The sequence below is a fragment of the Symsagittifera roscoffensis genome, chromosome 10, assembly GCF_963678635.1.
Source record: "Symsagittifera roscoffensis chromosome 10, txSymRosc1.1, whole genome shotgun sequence".
NCBI classification, from domain to species: Eukaryota; Metazoa; Xenacoelomorpha; order Acoela; family Convolutidae; genus Symsagittifera; species Symsagittifera roscoffensis.
In genome coordinates this window covers 34,668,002-34,687,703 of record NC_087071.1, presented here as the reverse complement: position 1 = coordinate 34,687,703, position 19,702 = coordinate 34,668,002, and the positions used below count along the sequence as shown (strand labels likewise).

General features: G+C 33.7%; 2 protein-coding genes across 2 annotated transcripts; both read right to left on the bottom strand.

Moving 5' to 3' along the window:
• Positions 1-6,411: 6,411 nt before the first annotated feature.
• LOC134855459 (uncharacterized) lies at positions 6,412-9,914 on the bottom strand (the record flags this gene model as incomplete). The annotated part of the gene is given in 3 exon segments (XM_063871991.1): positions 6,412-7,267; positions 8,613-9,387; positions 9,678-9,914. Coding segments are annotated over 3 exon segments (1,725 nt in total). The 3' UTR covers positions 6,412-6,536.
• A 283-nt stretch (positions 9,915-10,197) lies between these two features.
• On the bottom strand, positions 10,198-19,572 carry LOC134855460 (uncharacterized). Its single transcript, XM_063871992.1, has 6 exons — positions 19,470-19,572; positions 18,473-18,548; positions 13,608-13,666; positions 13,487-13,529; positions 10,837-10,990; positions 10,198-10,539 (listed from the first exon to the last, which is right to left on the bottom strand). Exons 1-6 carry the CDS (start codon positions 19,554-19,556, stop codon positions 10,305-10,307), a joined length of 654 nt encoding a protein of 217 aa, XP_063728062.1. The 5' UTR covers positions 19,557-19,572; the 3' UTR covers positions 10,198-10,304.
• Between the last annotated feature and the right edge of the window lie 130 nt (positions 19,573-19,702).

Genomic DNA, 19,702 nt, shown 5'->3' with positions numbered 1-19,702 from the left:
AAATCCATTTTTGCCCGCCCCCTCTTAAATCTAGTGGCACATTTGGCCCCTTACACATTTCGCGTCTAATAACCTCACATATTTTGGCCTCGCACGTTTCGCCCGTAACTTATTACACAGTTAATTACCGCCGCTTTCTTAAAGTACATTTTAGGGGCGAAATGTGCCAGTAGATTTAAGAGGGACGAAACGTGTGAGGGGCGAAATGTGTGAGGGGCGAAATGTGCGAGGGGCATTCAAATCAGGCTAAAATAAATCAAGGAAACTGCTTTGTTTTATTGGCATGAACAGTTTGACTTAACTAGCTCAGTTTGCAGTAAACTGCATTTGTAGAATATTTTTTTTTGTCAAAAACACGTTTTCAATAAAATTTTTATCTGGATGAGCTCCTATAGAAGGTTAGGATTTTCAGTAAAATAAAAAGTTTGAGCTTGATTGTTAACTTTGCTAATTTTTTTAAAGTAAAATACGTATTTTCCTGTATTTTAAGTATCGCCTAATTTATGATTGTTACAGTAAATTGAAAATGCAATAATTGAAGATCAAATAACGCTAACTTCAATTATCGCGCTATCTAGAAAAAAGTGACAAAAGTGACTGTCTCAATTCTTAGAAAAAAATTTAGATTTTTGGTTGGGTTTTTTGCATTCCGCCACCCCAATAAAATTGACAGTTAAATAGTGGTGTTTGGTGTGTCTAACAGGAAATCAATGGACAAATTTCCCTTACAAAAAATCTACCCCAAAATATAATAATTTTTTTTAAAAACAAAGAACCAGAAACTGAACACAAATTGAAATTTAAAAGATTTTGAGCTTTGCTTAAAAATGTTACACACCATATATTTCCTCGCATGACTTTCATTAACTAAAACTTTGCGTGTCTTTTTAATGAAATTGGAGTACTACCCAGGGGCGGATTTAGGTGGGGGGGGCGGACGCCCCCTCCTCAGGGATTTGACCCCCTGCCGACCCAAAGGGTCCCCCCTTTGATACTTTTTCAGAAATCCATTTTTGCCCGACCGACCTTAAATTTTTTCTAAAGGCGCCTTTGGCGCAAATATATATACTAACTTTGAGGGGTGGCGCGCGCCAAAAAAAACGCGATTTTTTTGTCAAAATTTATCAAAAAGTGCCCAAAAACGGCTTTTTTGACTGTTTTTTCAAAAATTTGCCTGCGGCGCAGAAAATTTTGCCAAAATAAGGGGAAAACACTGCTTTGGGAGAGCTCGAAAAATCAATTTGGTCGACCTATAAAAAAAAAAAAGGTCGTCAAAAAAAAGGTCGTCAAGATCCTAGATCCGCCCCTGTGCTTCAGTTAGCTTTCTTCGTCAAAATTTTTTCCCATAATGTTTAATGTTAATAAAACTTCGTTTCTGCTGTTGCTGAAATGAGTTTGAAGACTATGCTTTGACAGGCCGGATATTTAGATAAGAAGAAAATAGACAAACATGAACGGGTTCCCAAATATTAGGGACCCTGTTAAAGGGACCAGCGGCGGATTTAGGGGGGGGCGTGACCCCCCCCCTTAGGTATTCGACCCACTGCCGACCCAAAGGGTCTCCCCTTTGGTACTTTTGAGAAATCCATTTTTGTCCTACCGGCCCAAAAATTTTTCTAAAGGCACATTCAATTTTAAGGGGGAGCACGCGCCGAAAAAAAACTCATTTTTTGTCAAATAATTTCAAAAAAGGCCCAAAAACGGCTTTTTTAACCTCTTTTTTCGAACACTTGCCTGCGGCGCAGAAAATTTGACCAAAACACCGTCTTTTTAGTGCTCTACGAGAGCTCGGCAAATCAATTTGGTTGACCTAAAAAAAAGCCGTCAAAACTTTCGACAATTTTTTTAAAATCCGCCCCCGTCGAGAAAATCCTAGATCCACCCCTGAATGGAACCCTGTAGAATGGACTACTTCCCAAGTTCTTTTTTATTTGTTTTCTGACCCCACCATTGTGAATCAATCATCGCAAGAAGTTTATCCTGACAGTCAAATTATTTTTCATTAACATTATCTCACATTTTGAGCAAAGTCAAGTCAATATTAATTGAATCAAGCAAAATCAAATTATATCATTGAACTTGCGAGAACCATTTGTCTGAATACAATTGTAATCGGTAACTAGGTTTATCCCCTAAAATTTTTTTCGTATAGTTCTGACTTACTTTTTTTCTTGACTCCTTGTTGAACACTAACAGCATCCAATTTCGTTCTTTGTTGGCCTAGGCGTAATGCGGTTGCGGTTGTACCTTTATGTCGGAGGTTTGAGTCCCGACCGGATCTTGTTTTTTTTTCAGTATTTATGAAATGGAAATTGTTTTCCTGTAAAACTTGAATTGTCGGTTTTTTGTTTGTCTGCTTATAATTGTTGGCTTAATTCCAACATCGGGCAATTTTTGCAATGTCAGCAGTTCTCATCGTAAATGCAAGTATTTTTGATGTACTCATGTAGCCTGTGAAATTTACTGTCTTGACGTTGTATAGTTTCTTTGGTTTTTTTCTAATTTTTTTTGATTAAAAATATTGGTGTGCCTAAATGGCTCAAATTTATGTTCTTATGTTTTTTGGCTTATTTACCATATTTTGTGGCGCTTCAAAACCGATTTGTGCAAAACTGCAACGTTCGAAAAATTATAATTGCTGAAATTTTTTATGACATCTAATTCCTATGGCATATTTTTGTTTTCAGCTCAATGAGCGTCCGCCCTCTTTTTGTCGGCTTGCCAGTTTAATTACTGACCGCTCGGTAACTAATAAACATTTATACTCATTATTGGTGGTTGTGTTTTTCGACTGTTTTTCTTTGTTTTCTTTTTATACCAAAAAATGTTTTAAATTTTTTTCCACTTGCACGCATTGTATCGCAAGTGATATTTTATGTATCGTATGTTTTGAAAACAAAGAGTGTTCAGTCGTAATTGAAACCAATTTGTTCAGTCATAATTGAAGCAAAATTAATCATTCACAATTCAACACAAATTGTTCAGTTATAATTGAAGCGAAGTGCTAGGTAATAAAAATCTTCCTAAATCAAAAAGTGTTCAGCCAAAATTGGAGCAAAACTCGATTTAAAAAGTCTAAGCTATGGTTTTCAAATGGAATTGAGGTTGTTCTATAGTATAGAATTGTAGAGATTTTTTTCGAAGAAATTTTAGAATTGCAACACTTTTTTTTGTGGACCGAATAATTTTTTGCTTTCTTCTCGACAAAATGGATTCATGGACTTTCTTTGCAAAAAATTTTTGGTTAATTGATAATGTTTACACGCAGCTCAACAAGGGCCTTACTAGTATAGACCCTTAAAAGTATATCTGGTTTAAAAATAAGAAACATTTTTGAAAAATTGAAAAATACTATTTTGGTTGAAAACTTGAGCAGCGTCCATTTATGGTCATTTTATTTTTTTATTCAATTTGACAAAAACACTCGCTTGAAGACTAATTTTGGTTGACTTAATCGCAGAATGATATGCGTATGTAACAGCTAATTTCTTTTTAGAGAGAGAGAGCTTTTTTGCCTACCCCCCTCTTGCAAAATTCTATATTTGTATTTGCTCATAATAAACGATTGCTACAAAAATTTGGCATACTGTCAAATCAAGCTACTGTAACTCATATAAAAACTTAAACACGTTTAATTAACACTGTAGAACCACAGCAGCAGCATTAGCCACATTCCCAATTTAGCTTTTTTGAACCCGTTCTTTAAAAAAACAGACCATATTTTTGGTTGGCATATTTTTTCTATTTTTACCAATTCCGTATGAACAATGCGAGCAAAATTTTCGCAAAATTTTTTTTTAACTCGTAAGATATGCAAAAAAACGGCTCAGAGGTTGGATTGAATTGAGGTATTCGTATTGATCCTAGAAGAGGTCCCAGATTTATTTTGTAGTTTAATTCTTGTTCTGATAGGAGCTGAAACGGAGCTAAGATAAAGCTGGGATAAAGCTTGATGAAAACAGAGCTGCTTTGATGTTTAATAGATAAAAACTTTTGATACTACTTTTATGTTCATTAAACATTTATTCTAAACTGCATCTATCATTCTAGCTTGGCAATAAGAATTATGCAAATTTTTGATTGATACTTTATTAACTTTGATAAGTTTGCCTTTCGTGGTTTCATAATTTGGGCGTAACAAATTTTAGTCAACCCCATAGTATCTCAGCAACCGGTGATAGTATCTCAGCAATTCGAAGAACGGGGCAGTACAACAGAGCCGAAGTACAACAGTGCCAAAAAAAATTAGTTCAACAGTGCCGAAAATTAAAACTTTGTTCAACAGTGCCAAAAATATGAACACGTTTCAGCATATTAAGTGTGGCAATCAAAAATTAAACGGCAAACTTTTATAATCTTAAGTGACACTTAAAGATTTTGAGCAAAAACATTTGCAATTTAGACGTTTTGGCCCCCAAAAAAAATTGTTTAATTTGCAGTTGCAGACATTTTGGCGCCAAAATTGGAGTGTTTTTCTTTGATTTTTAGCGCCAGTAATTTCCCGCCCTTTAGAAAATGCGTTTAAATAGTTCTGAAATTTTCCCACCTTTTTCGGCACGGTACTGTTGAACGCCCCCTAGAAGAACGCATATATCGCGCGCTTATTATCCCAAATTGGCCAACTAAGCAACTTTTAAGCCCCCATAACGTTAGTAAGAATGATCACAGGTGTTATTTTTGAGCTCCGGAAAACAAAGTATTTCGAATGGCACAAAAAATTCAGTCGAGAAAAACTCTCAGTTAAGAAAATGATTGAATAAGAATCACCCCATGCATCAATAATACGTTTGTTCTTCGAAAAGTGGAACAAAATTATCTAAAAATCACCAGTTTTGCAGGCGACAAATGAATATTTAGTGTTTAAGACCTGAATAAGCTTACTTAAAGCAACAATGATTTTTTCTGAAAGCTATGTATTAACCCCAAAGAAATGAAAATTTCTCAATTGCATTGTTTCATTCAAATGCAATAACTTTAGCAAAAAAATTATAGTGCTTTGATTGTTATCTCATTAAAACAAAACAAAAATTGTTCTAAAAATACACCGCGACTTAGCTAAAAACTTTTCAATGTTATTGAAAACATAATTTAGGAAAACAGAAAAACTTTCACAAATTCAGGAAGAAAACTAATTGCCCATTTTGTAAACGACTGACGCTTCTTCATGGCCGCAGTGAAACTGCGACGAGTTCGAGACTGAGCCATCACAGTCAAAACCAGTTTGAAGTTTAAATGTTATGCTGCAATTTTTAGTTAATAAATAATTAAACTCAGTTAAAAAATACTGTTAAATTGAATGCAAAGTTTAATCAGACAGAGTTCCCAAGAACGGACAAGAAATGATGCTCGCCAAATACCAACGATCATCATCCATCCTTTATTACAGATAGAAGATATAAGATTCAAAAACTCTGTAAAACCCGGATGGGTGGAACTTGATCCAAACTGTATATTATTATTGGTTATAAATTAGATATTTTATCCCTATAAAATATTGAATACTAACCAATCATACTCCATCTAAAAAACGACCCACTTATTTGTAAGAGCTGAAACTACTTGTAGTTTCAGCACCAGAGCATTCTGAATGTAAATTACAGCTTAGTTGCCTTTTCCAAGAGACCAACTCGTAACAAACCAGTATACTCTAGATCTATTGAGACTAAGAGATATAAGAGTAAGATTAAGATCGGTATTAGACTAAGAAGTTGCCAAGAAGTCTATCCGGCCGAAAATAAGATAGCGTGACGAGCAGACGGTGTACCTTATCTGAAATTACTCTATGAGTTACACTATCAGTCCCAACTCAAAAAGCTTGAAAATGAACAGTTTAATCATCATTTTAATTACAAATTGTTCACTTAATTTATAAAACAAAATGCTACTAAAAGATCATTCGTTAAATGCAGCACACATTTAAAATGGCGTAAATGAGTTATTTTCATGAGTTATTTTAAGCTTGGCGTTAATATTTTTGTTCACAACTGCGCGCAAAATTTAAAATCTACGATTTTTCAATGATCTGTTACCTGATTAATTGTATTTCGTTTAATCATGCATGAAAATATGCACTGAAAACTGGAAACTGAAAAATTTTAACAAGAGTGACATGACTTTAATCTTTTTGGGGGAGTTTATTTCAAAAACCAACTAAACTGCAAAAAAATCTGTCATGAAAATGACATGATTGAATATAGATATCCTGTGATATCCTGTGATTCCGAACCTACTCAGCACAACAGTTCCTTTGAAGCAAAGCAAATGTACTATCGATTTCGTGGTCTGAATTTTACATCCGTAATGGATTCTAATCAATTATAATGGATTCGCGAGACAAAAATAATCGATTATAATCCATTACGGATGTAAAATTCAGACCACGAAATCGATAGTACATTTGCTTTGCTTCAAAGGAACTGTTGTGCTGAGTAGGTTGGGAAATTACAAATATATAAAAAAAATAATTACTCAATTTGATGTCACATTGCATCTAGGTTTGATGCCATTAAGTATTTGTCTTTGCTTTCTGAATCTTTTCATCGATGGATGACTTTCTCCAATTTCAAAATGTTGATTGGATAATCATCATTCTTGTACTCGGACCTCTTTTTGCCGCATAAATCTGTGCAAAAAACAGCATCTGTTCCCATTGCGCATCTGAAGTTGAAGTTTCTAGAGCCGTAACTGTTCATGAGTGGGATCTGCAGGGGTGTCACTAGAGCACCATCCACGACACTCTTCACATTCAACTCATACACTTGAGAATTGAAGGCATGACCTTCAGATTCTGATGCAAATAGATATCCTTCTCCACTCTCCGCATCTCCTCTCGCTATCCACACTAGTGAATTAATTGATGTCATTTTACCCAACCGGATTGATTTGAACTTGGCTTGAGATCCAGATTGGTTGAGATCAACTATTGCCAGTCTGGTTTTACCTGTTTGCAGTAATACATAGTCTCGTCCGCACAAAACTGTTGAATAGCAGGCTGAACTGCGCTCAATGAGAAGCTGAAGTGTATATGATGTATATACTTCATTTTCGTACACGTGCACACATTTGTATTGAAAACCTATCCGCTCTACCAGCATTAACACATTTTCATGAGCACGAATGATCCAATAAGATTTATTGTCTGCTTTTGAAGTATCCAGAGTCCTTACTACTGTTCCATTTTCCTTATCAACCACACTCAACTGATTCACTCCATCTTTGCGAGAAACGACATAAAGAGTGCCACTTCCACTCAAAGCTGGCACTAAAACTAAACAAGACTGCTCGTATCAGGGCGAAGCCCTGAATGTTCCGACTGCCTTCTAGGTTTATGCAGCAGTAATAACATTACAAAATTAAATGAAATGAAATTAAAGGAAAAAATTTTTTTTCTAAGTTTTGAAATTTTCTATGAAAATTATCCCCCCACACGCCATTTAAAGAACAAAAGAACAAGTTTCATTCCTTGTAACAAATCGATTATGGCAAATAAGCTTCTTTCAAACAATTTGGAACGATTTCTAAGACGGATTAACTCTCCGCTTACGCGTTAATAGCGGGAAATACATCGCGCGTTAATTGTCCCAAATTGGCCAAAATGGCAATTTTTAAACCCCCGTAACTTTACGAAAAATGATCACGGGTGAAATATCTTATGTTAAAAAGCGCAGTTGAAAAATAAAATCCTCGCCCTGATGCGAGCAGTATCATCATCACGAAGAGAAACAAACCACGGATCAGGTTTATGCATAAGTTGTTTCAATCTTTGATTCAAATTTCATTTTCTGGCAAATACCAATGCAAGGCCTAAATGCACTCAAAATATGTATCTGATTTGACACTATTTTTTGCTTTAAGGTTAGTGTGAATAGTCACAAATTGTCAATACAATGGTCTTAGAATGTGCTTAGTTTGTTTCAGTAAGTTTCTGTGTTTGTGGTTTTTAGCGCATCTCACAGGCAAACATTCTCGAACAAAATTTTAAAGGCAGTTTTCCTCAAAGTGTTTTCGAATCTTCTGTCGAGCTGTATTTTCTGTGAGCTAAACGTTATATCCCGAAAACACATTGGTTTTGCGTACACTTTTTACACTCATACACTTATACACTGTGTACATTTTGATTTTACCAATGGTTTTTATGATGAAATATTTGTTGCCATTAAAAGCTTACGAAGAAAACGTACAACAGTTTTTTTTCATCATCTTTTTTAAAAGTTTTTTGTTTTTTTTTTGCAAAAGGATATATGTTTCAAAAAAAACCCAAAGAAGTAATCCAACCAATTTGTTAAAAAAGAATAATAGAAAACAGAATTCCATATGAGTTCTTTATACTGAGAATTGATCAAGGCTACATCTTTTTTGGTTGTTGTACTGGCTAATTGAAAAATCAAGCCGAGCAAAATTAGATAATGCACTATTTAAAAAGGGTTAGACAACTAATTCTTAGATGATAGATAAAACCATTGAACATACCGACTGCTATTTATATTGATCGACCCCTACAGTATTTAGTGCAAGTATCCGTTTAACTCGATAGTACCCAATTTCATTTTTGTTCAAATTTCTCGTCATTCAAAGTCAACAAGAAAATTTCGAAAAACTAAAATTGAATTTACCTATACCACTTTGAACTGACAATTTTCGGTCCATTGTAATAGATTCTCCTTGAACTTTGAAAACCACCACTATGTCTGCGCTTTTACGCAAAGCAAATATTTCCTGAGTTTGCGAACAAAACTGAGAACGACCTATGTTTTCTAAGATACCAGTGTTTGCACTGCCTTTGCGAAAATCTCTAAGCTGCCAAGTTTTAGCCCCGATCGTCCTTGCTTTCCTGGTCAATGTTGTTGAGCTGGCCGTTAACTGAGAACTTCCCGTGTTTTTGCTTTGACTGAAAGTATCTATTGCTTTGTTCAAACTGTTTTCAACCGCAGTGCACGAGTTAGACAACTCTGCAATGCTTAATTTCATATGGTCAACCTTTTTTTTCTGTTCATTCAGTTCCTGTAAAGACTTCTTCTCGAATGCATGGAAATTTTGAACATTCTGTGCGTTTTGCATTTTGTGTTTCAGCTCCGTCAACTTTTCGAGTTTTTCAATAGTAGAGACAATTTCCTCGTTTAGATCAACAGAATTTGTCACCAATCGCTTGTAATCGTTTTGATACTGTTCAACCTGTTTCCAAGATTCGTTTAATGATGTAGTTAAGTCTTTCAGTACTGAGTTTATCGGAACAACGTGGTGCTCTAGGTGACTCTGGTTCCAACAATCTTTGCAAATAGCGGTCGAGCAGTTCTTGCAGTAGACTTTCTTCGCTTTTTTGTGAGCACTGCAAACGTGTTGTCCAGCTTGGTTGTCTAGTACAGCACTTGATGTGCTCTGTTGTGATGCCTGAAAACAGTAAAGTCTTTTATACATGCAATTTCCCTCAAAAAGTTAGTCTCAAAATAAAATAAAAAATTTAGGACGATTTTGGGGAAAAAATCATGGAACCATAAAACTGCAATAATTTGTCCTAATAAAATTGTTTCCTTATTTTAGATTTTATTAACCATTTTTTTGATATTTTGCATCAGGATAGTCTAGTTCTCTAAAAAATACTTTCGAATCATTTTGAAATATTAAATAGATGGCTTGGAAGTGTCAAATTTCCCTACTATTAACTAGTTTTAGAGAATTACCTCAATTGCGGTTTTCAAATCGTAATTGACCGATAAGTCGTTCTCGTTTCTAATCCTGGCAGCAATTGGTTCTCGACATTTTGAACACAGTCTAGAATCGCTACTTAGAACTCTACGCATGCAATCTTTCGGGGTTGAACAATACGAGTGACCACAATCTAAAGCTTTTGGGTTCTCAAGCGTCTCCAGACAAATACAGCATTCAAGTGGATCGCTCATTTTGTCTCCTGGCTATGTCTTGTTAGAAGGAAATTGAAGCTTTTAAATTGCAGAACTTGAAGCTTAGGAGCCGAATATTTTCGTAACGTAAGTTGAGAGAATGAAAAACTGTTAAATTATAAACCAATAAATAAAACATGCAGTTTTCAGATAAAATCAGCTGTTTAGTTTATCTCAAAATTAAAACGCAAGTGTGGTTAAGAACATCAAAAATTTACATGTTTCTATTGAGCTCAATAATTTTTTAAGAGACCACGTTTTTAAGGCATGTGAGACATGAAACCAAAACGAAAGTATTACTAAATTAATTTTAATCTGCAAAATACTGGTACTTTGTAAAGTTATTGAGCTGTTAAAACACTTTTTTGAGCTCACAATTTAAGCTCAAGAACACTTCGATAGAACAATTTAATTCACACTAAAGTCACGCTGAGGTATGATCGCTTTAACGAACGACTCTCCTGGTCTCGGCTTTCCCTTGTGAACGAATTCCGAGTTCCATTCGGGTGAAATGACGAACTCATTCGGCAACACTCGGTGGGCGAATTTCAGGTCGGCTTGAAGAGCCGAGCGAGAGGGTCGGTTTGGTTGAGATCGACGAACGTCCAACATCGATTTGCTTCTTTTGACAGCAGACAATTTTCTGTGACACAACACAGATAACGCATGTTACTCAAAAGCGCTATGATTGATTTCTCGAAAAAAAAAATAATAAAAAATAAAGAAAAAATAAGAAAAAAATTAAAAAATTTATATTGAAATGTTGAATTTGTATTAAATTTTTAAAGGTTAGTTTTTATAGGTCAACTTTTATAGGTCAAATTTTGAGGTCAGTTTTTAAAGATAATTTTTTATTTTTTTCCCATTTTTATGTTTAATTTTGGTTATGCGTTTCGCAAAATGAACAATTTATGAAACTGAGAGACCGAGAACCCACTACCTGTCCCCCTTGTTGAACCCAGTCCATTCATGACTGGGCAAGTCTCTCCTGCCCCAACTGTGACGTAACTTATCCTCCACTGTTTTCATCCTCCACTTGGCAGGGGTCAATGTCTTCTCCTTCAGACGCAAGTTGTCCCCAATCACTTTCTTCTCTGAAGATGAAAATATCTTTTAAGGTAAAAATTGTCTTTAGTCTTTAAAATAACTCCACAAAACAAGGAACAAACAGACCTTGCAACAACTTCTAGTACTAGAAAAAAGTCTTCTTTTCATTAAAGCTCAGCGTAAACTGGTAAGTAAACATGTTATAGCCCTCATTGTTACGACCACAGGCAGATATTGCTACGACCACTTTAAATGGGAGTGCATTTGTATTCGGCTGTTTTTTCCTTTCCTTGCAAAATCAGGTACCACAACCGCACACAAACACCAATTGGACTCGGGTGATATACAATAATGAAGCCAATTCAATCGTGATTCGAACAACAATTTTTTTTTCAAAAGTCGACAAAAGTTGTGAGGCATAAACAATTGATAACCAGAACACTTAGCCTATAAAATTGGCAAGGAAACATTGTTCTCAATAATGTAGACAAAATAAGAAAGAATTTTTCCGCTCTGATTCGCCTGAAAATTTTTTGTAGATCTAATGATCATCTTCCAGGTAGTACTTAATTTACTAAAAACACATTTTTCTGATTTTCTGTAATTTTTTCTGCCTGAAAATAAATTATTCGTGTTAGTAACACAGCCCTAATCTTATGAAATTTTACTTTATAAAATGTATTTGTTTTTTTCTTAAATTAGAAAACTTTTTGTACCTCAATTGAAACATAACCAGGGATAATTGATCAATGTACCACGAAAAACTTGATTTTTTATTTTTCAAATGGGTCATTTCGTGAGCGTGATTTGATTTGAATGTTTGAACGAAAGCTTTGAACGTTAGAAAAATGAGTACAGCAACTTTAATATGATATATCACTCAACCTAAGTCGATAGTAATGATTTACGTGGAAAAAAATTTAAAAAAAAATAAACTGAAATCCATCAAAAGACCATTTATTAACGAGGGAAAGGTGCAAATTACGAGCTGTTTTGCTCCTGCTTCAAATCTACATGCAATTTTTTCGGTTCTTTTTGCTGGGTAATGTTGCTTTACCCTCAAGTTTTCGATTGAGAGGTGGAGCCGTAACCACTTCATCACCGCTCCCCAACTTTCTTCCGCACTTTCAGTCGTCAGAAAAACAACAACAACCGTAAGCATATACAGTTATACAAAAAACTCAGTAGTTTTTTTAATAATCACCATTATTAAAAGCAGCAGTAAAAAATTAATTTTGTATTACCCAGTATTTTTCAATTTCAAACTAATTTTGTTTGCGAGTAATTTTACCACCATAAAAAGAATTTGCAATCCTTTATCAGAGCTCATAGTTTGAAGAAAATGATATTTGTAGCAAATTTCAACCGCCATTTGTACCATTGAGGTAATGAGAAAATCAGAAATTACGTCACAGCTTTAAGCAAAAGTATATCATAGATATATAATTTCAGGTTTAAAAGTATGACATGCAAGAGTTCTATTAATTACCGCAGTTGACTGCTGATTTTTGTAACCGTTAACGATTAAATGTTTTGGATCTACTTAACAATCCCCCCCCCTATTACAAAAGGGGGTGAATTGTTAAGTAGGTTCTGCTAGCAAATTAGTCGAACTTTCAGCCAATCAGAATGCAGCAAATTCTGAAACCGAGAAAGTTCTAATTGGCAACAGCTGTTACACTTAGCAAATAAGCAAGTAAAATGAACTTAGCAAATGAGCAAGTAAATTATATGGAGGAGATTCTGAAGTAGGTACCATAAGGGGGGGTGGGGAGAATTGTTAAGTAGATCCATTGTTTTTAAATCAAAAACCAATGTAACTATTATAGATCAACTAAACTGCGAAAATTGCGAATGCCTTCTAATTGGTCTCCAAAAACTTTTGTGTAAAAATTCCAATAAATTGAAAATTTTGGACTGTCAATAACAAATTTAAAACGCTAAATTTTGAGTTCACTGCAAAAATGAATGCCAAATTGCTTAGCTGGATTTGGATTCGAAAAATGTTGTCAGCAAGATAGTAATTCCTGTTTCGCTTTCAGCTTCATAGATTAGGTTTTCAAAGTTGAAAACGAGCAGTGTACGTAGGCTCAGAGCCATTTCATGATATTGCTTAACACAACAGTTTGGGAGAACGTAGATAAATCACGCGTTCCAATTCCAGTCCTCACTTTATATCTTTTGTTTTTGAAATTAGTCTGAATACAGCATAGTCTAAATAAGCATAAGTTCTTAGCATCAAAAATTTTCTAAATTCCTTTGTTGTGTGTCGGAATCACAAATGAACAGGGGAAAATAAATCACCAGAGCAAAGCAAGGTAGAAGGCAAAAAGGAAAGGACAGAAAATGTCTTGCCGAAAAAGTTTGTGATATGCGAGAAAAATTTTTATGAACAAAAGCTAGCCATACAATTCTATGTGTTGATAGAATTAGATAGTATTGTGAAATTTGTTTTTCAAAATGGAAACTGTATGGCCAAAAGTTTTATTTTGGTTAAGCTGAAAAAGTCTCATCTAAAAACTTTTCTTGTTCTTGAGACTTACGATTTTCAGTGACGCCCTTGAAATAAAGCCTGTCGTTCATCTTCTGAAACAAAACGTAAAAAGTTAACAATTTTTTGAATTTACTAAAAAAAAATAAAAATGGAAATATTGACAGTCTTACAAGATCAGGTAGATCGTAGTATTCGTATTCGTCGTCGCTCTCATACGTCTGTTGTTGAGCTGAAAAAAATTCTGGGTCATCATCGCAAAAATTTCTCAATAATCTGAATAGAAATTTGTATTTTTGGCGTTAAACTAAGCTTCAAAGCTTATTATGTTAGTTTCTCTCTCAGATTAAAAACTTTTCAAGACCAAAAGATCCTTTTGTACTGTAACTTATTAAAAATATTTAAAAATCATTCGGCAAGATAAAAAATACAGGATACAAATAATATCGCAATAGTTTTATACGGTGTGTTATGTATTTTCTAGCTTGTGTTTTTCTCAGATTTTGAAAACACGGGAAACATATTTTTTATAAAGACTCCTTGACTTACTCGAACTCTAAGGTAGAAAATTTAATAAAATAAAATCAGGTTGGATTTTAATGGCATTAAAGATCCTTGTTGTTCTATTTTTATATAATACAACAAAAACAAGTTAACAGCTATGGTAAGCTGTCAAATCGAACAAAAAGACTGAAACCGCCAGGATATAAAAATGTTATCTGAGAACCGTTTAAAAACAGAACAAAGGCAGTTAAAATGGTAGCCAAATTGGCAGTTATTTAAATTCACAGTTATATGACATGTGGCCTGTTCCTTCACAGAAGATGGAGTCTGACTTGCATGACATTTAACAGCCAAAAGTATAACTCTGTTATTAATAAAAGGTCACTCAGAATCTAAAAGAAAAGTTTGAACCACACAGGGGTGGATTTAGAGGGAAGGGGGGCGGACGCCTTTCCCCTTAGGGATTCGACTCCCTGCTGACCCAAAAGGTCCCCACTTTGGTACTTTTTAAGAAATCTATTTTTGGCTCACCGACCCTAAAATTTTTCATAGGGCGCCTTTGGCGCCAATATATATTAATTTTGAGGGGGAGCGCGCGCCGAAAAAACACGATTTGTTGGTCAAAATTTTCCAAGAAGTGCCTAAAAACGCCTTTTTGGTCTGCTTTTTCAAAGTTTTGCCTGCGGCGCAGAAAATTTGGCCAAAACAGGGACTAAACTTTGCTTAGGGAGAGCTCAAAAAATCAATTCGGTCGACCTTAAAAATAATGTCGTCAAATTTTTCGGAAATCCGAAAAATGAAACGCAAAATTTGTCAGCACATTTGTTGTGTCGCGGGTTCCGCTACAAGCAAATATAGCTGGTTGTTCTGGATTCCGCGACTGTAAGTGGATTCCGCAAAATGTTAGTGGAATCGCAAAATGTAAGTGGAATCCGCAAACTGTCAGTGGATTCCTAATTTTGTTTATTACTGATTTTACATATGGACAATTCAAAGCTAGAGCTGGAATTCTCATATTTAGCAATGCTGACTTTAAAATCAGGTGATTGACCATTGTCAGCGAAATCCTCGAACAAATTTTAAAGCATTGGTTAACTAAATCGGTGGATGTCATCTTTTAGTATTTGGGTTACATACCCCAGCAAACAGTTTTTGGTATCATAGTTTTGGAAACACAACACCGAATAATCTCAATGTTTGGAGCCATTGGGTTGAGAGTGTTCAGAAACACAACGCACAGAAGATCGCCGATTTATGACAGTATTTGGGATTCCATCGATCCTAAATACTGGTTAGTTTTTGGGGTTGATAGAATCGCAAATACTTGAATAAAATGGAATAAATATGGAATAAATTCGTTATTTGGATCATTGGGTTAGAATGTTTAGAAACAAAATGCACAGAATATTGCAGAGTTAGGTCAGTTTTTGGGATTACATCAATCTTCAATACTGAAGCTGGGTGTTTGACAGGAATTGAGATCGAACGTTAGGCATTTCAACAGGTAGCTAATCAACGTAGTAATTTAGCGATTGAGATTGAATTTGCTGGGGACCATCTAGTAACTACAAAAAAAAACTTTAAAAGCTACTACATATATTCATATTGTAAGCGGAAACCTCAAACGAAATGCGAATTCCACTTACAATTTGCGGATTCCGCAACAGCTCAATTTAACTCTTCACATGTCTTATTATTTGTTTGTGTATTCCACAAACTGTTCTGGATTCTGAAATTACGGTTGCGGATTCCGTAAATATGCCTATTTTGGGGCAATTTTTAGTGGCAGAATGCTTAAAGTATTTGTTTGTGGAATCGAAAACAGCAAAGAAGATCAAACAAAAGTAGCAATGTTGCGGATTCCGCAATAAATCTGATTATGGCATGCTGTGGAAACCTCTTACAATGCACTGAAAGCACATTTTGGCCTCGCAATGCCCACTTCAAAATTTCAAGACAAAAAAACCCATTTGTAATTACTAAGAGTTCAAATCTTAAAGTTTTTTTCTACATAGCGGCTGATCGAGTTTCGTTATACAGTATTTTTGTGGTTCTTATAGTAGTCGAAAACGGCAAAAAATGGAGAAAAGGTTTTGGAAAAAAAGTCATTTAATTGCAATGCAAATCATTTTGCTATACTTTTTTATTCCACATAAATACTCTTAAAAAAGGCCTTTGTTAGAACTTTGTATAAAAATTGTACAGAACGTCTCCTTAATAATAAATTTTTTCCGCAAAAAAAACAAAGAAAAATTAAATAATACTTTCAAAAAAATTCCGAATACATTTTGAATATGTTTCTATACCTCATATAAGGATTTACATCAAGTTTGAAAAATTAATTTGAAAAAAATTATTTTCAATTTATGATTATCACTTTTATGCATTCCGAACAAAAAACTCCAAGAAAACAACTTTTTCGCAACCTAATCACCAAATCTAGTTATCCATTTTTAGCTGTTCAAATTTATTGATTATGTAATCAGCAAAAATGTTTTTCTGTTATTATGTGGCTACTTTGTTGAACTCATGTGGCAAAAATTACCAATTTTGGCCGATGAGTTTCCGTTATTGTTTTCTGCGACAGTGGAGAACTTCTGCAATGGCTACTGTAGAAAACCGTTAGAAAAAAAATCAAAATATATTTTTAAAGTTTTTGTAGGAATAGTTACTACCTATCTTACAACTTTTTTTTTCAGAAAAATCGCTATCTTACAGCTTTCTTATTTTATAAATTTGTAAAATGTAAAATTCTTGAAAAAAAAGTTCTAAGATATCGACTGTTGTTCAAGCTGGGGTACATTGTAAACTGCTTATTATTCCAGGGAATCCATAGCAACATGCTAACTCCTCAAAATTAAGACGTCTAGACCGCTCAATTTATTATTTCACTAATCACAAAGATGTCCAGAAGATAAATTTGTTGATGACCCCTCCCATTTTGCCGTCTGAAATTGACAAAATTGAAATTTTATGACTAATATGTTAACCCAATTGATCATTTTGAAATCCTAACTCAAGTTGAAACAAGCAAATATTTTCACATAAATTTTATAATAATGAGTTCGTTTTATTTTTATATAATAACAAATTGACAAAATTGAACTTGTTTTAGTAATATGCTAACCCAATTGAATATTTTGAAATCCTAACTCAAGTTGTAACAAGCAAATATTTTCACGTAATTTTGTAATAATGATTTCATTTTAAATTTATATAATCATAAAAAGACAAAATTGAACGTTTATTACTAATATGCTAACCTAATTGAATAGTTTGAAATCCTAACTGAAACTGAAGATGATAAAAGCAATTGATTTCACATAAACGTTATATTAATGATTTCATATTACTTTTATATAAAGAGAAATTGACAAAATTGAACCTTCAGTACTAATATGCTAACCTAATTGAATAATTTGAAATCCTAACTGAAGTTAAAAAAAGGCAAATGGTTTCACATAAACGTTATAATAATGATATCATATTAACTTTATATAATGAGAAAATGAGAAAATTGAATTTTTAATAATAATGTGCTAACCAGATAGAATATTTTGAAATCCTAACTCAAGTTTAAACGAGCAAAGGATTTCACATAAACAATATAATAATGATTTCATATTAACTTTGTATAATAAAAAATTGACGAAATTAAATTTTTATTATTAATAAGTTAGCCAAATTGAATATTTTAAAATCCTAACTCAAGCTGAAACAAGCAAATCATTTCACATAAACGTTATAATAATGATTTTATACTGACTTTATATAAAAGGAAATTGACAAAATTGAACTTTTATTAAAAATAAGCTAAACGAATTGAACATTTTGAAATCCTAATTCAAGTTGAAAGGAGCAATTGATTTCACGTAAAGGTTATAATAATGATTTCATATTAGTTTTATATAATAAGAAAATGACAAAATTGAATTTTTATTACTATTATGCTAACCCACAGGAACATTTTGAAATCCTAACTTGATTTGAAACAAGCAAACGATTTCATATAAACGTTATAAAATAATTACAAGTCTATGTCAAAAACTTTCTGAATCAAAAATTTTACAGGATTTTAGAAATGCATACATTAAAAAATTGTATATAAGAACTCATTACTTGAAAATCAGTGAAAATCAGTGCAACCCAGAAAATGGAATTTTGGTCTCGGAAGGAGCATCAGTCAAAATCGAATAATTACCCAAATCGCAATCTTGCACCGGGTTTTACGCGTTAGATATTGTAGATAGATAGATTTGCCTGAAATACAAAAACTTAACGTCATCAAAATGAAAACCAAGGGTTTTGGTGGTTCAAACCTTTTTATCCTCGTGAAAATTCTGCAGCGAATGGCAATGTCGATTATTGAAAAAAGGCAGAGAAAAAAATTCTTAACTTTTTATGCGTTTCGGAATAATCAAAATTGTAATCAGGCTTTTATTGCCTCGATCAGACTTATAATGATTCAGGCGTAAATGATTTTGATAAAAAGTTTCAACTTCCTGTTAGAGTCACTCAATTTTTTGTTACAGACCATTTCTTGGTGATCTCGTAGTTTGCACATAGACATCCTGCAGTGTCTTGGATCGGTTCACATTCGCTGATTGACTCTAAAATATTTACTATAACTCAAATTTAAATGATTTTGTTCAATCTTCAGGTGTTCGAGAAATCTAAAAAGCTACTTAGAAACAATGCTTCCAGATTAAATAATGTTTTTTCAAATTGTGATTCGGCCAGTTTTTCTTTGAAGTTTTACAGAGAAAACGGCATAGTTTTAATAAACAATGTATATCTTTTCGCTTGCTTGAAAAAAAAAAACAGTAAACGTTTTTGATCAAATTAATTTGCAAAAAAAAACATGTTTTTGATAAAAAGCAATACAAAAAATTTTTCACTTGACTAAAAACGTTAAAAAAAAGTACACCATCCTAGAAAAAATTTACATTTTAATTAAATAAATAAAACAAAGCATTAAACTATATCACGATAAATCCAAGTCTGATGCTGATCTAGAATCGAGGGGGGGGGGTGTTGGAGGGGGCGGATTTTCACTTAAAAAATCGGAAATTCTGTCGACCTTTTTTAGGTCGAGCAATTTGATTTTCCGAGCGCTCCCAAAATACTAAAAAGACACAAATCTGGTCAATTTTGCCCGATTTTTCTGCGCCGCAAACAAAATTTTGAAAAAACAGGCCACAAAAAAGCCTTTTAAGGCACTTTTTGGAAATTTTTGACCAAATAATTGCGTTTTTTCGGCGCCCTCCCCACCTCAAAATTAGTACACATTAGCGCCAAAGACGCCTTTTGAAAAATTTTGGGGTGCGTCAGCCAAAAATGGATATTACAAAAGAGTTCAACGGAGGGATTCTTTGGGACGACAGAGGGTCAAATCCCTGAATTTTTTTGTGGAATTCAAGTAATTATATGCAGAATCTAGAGGGTTTTTCCGGAGCAATTTTAATGGCCTCAATCAGTTTTCTTTTAAAAGCTGTCGAAATTGCAAATTAATTATTAGGCAAAATACTTACCAATCTGTCCACTCTGTTCAATGAGTGGAGCACTATGCCATTGTACATTACAGTGTTCTGTATGTTCTTCTTCCCACAATAAGACATTCTGCTGCACAGTTTACAATCTGAAAAATGAAATATTAACTTAAAATTGAGATGACTCAAAATAAAAAACTAAAAATTTTAAACATTCAACAAATTTGTTTCATGGTGGCAAACTATTGAGAAAAATATTCCAGAAAAATTTCTTT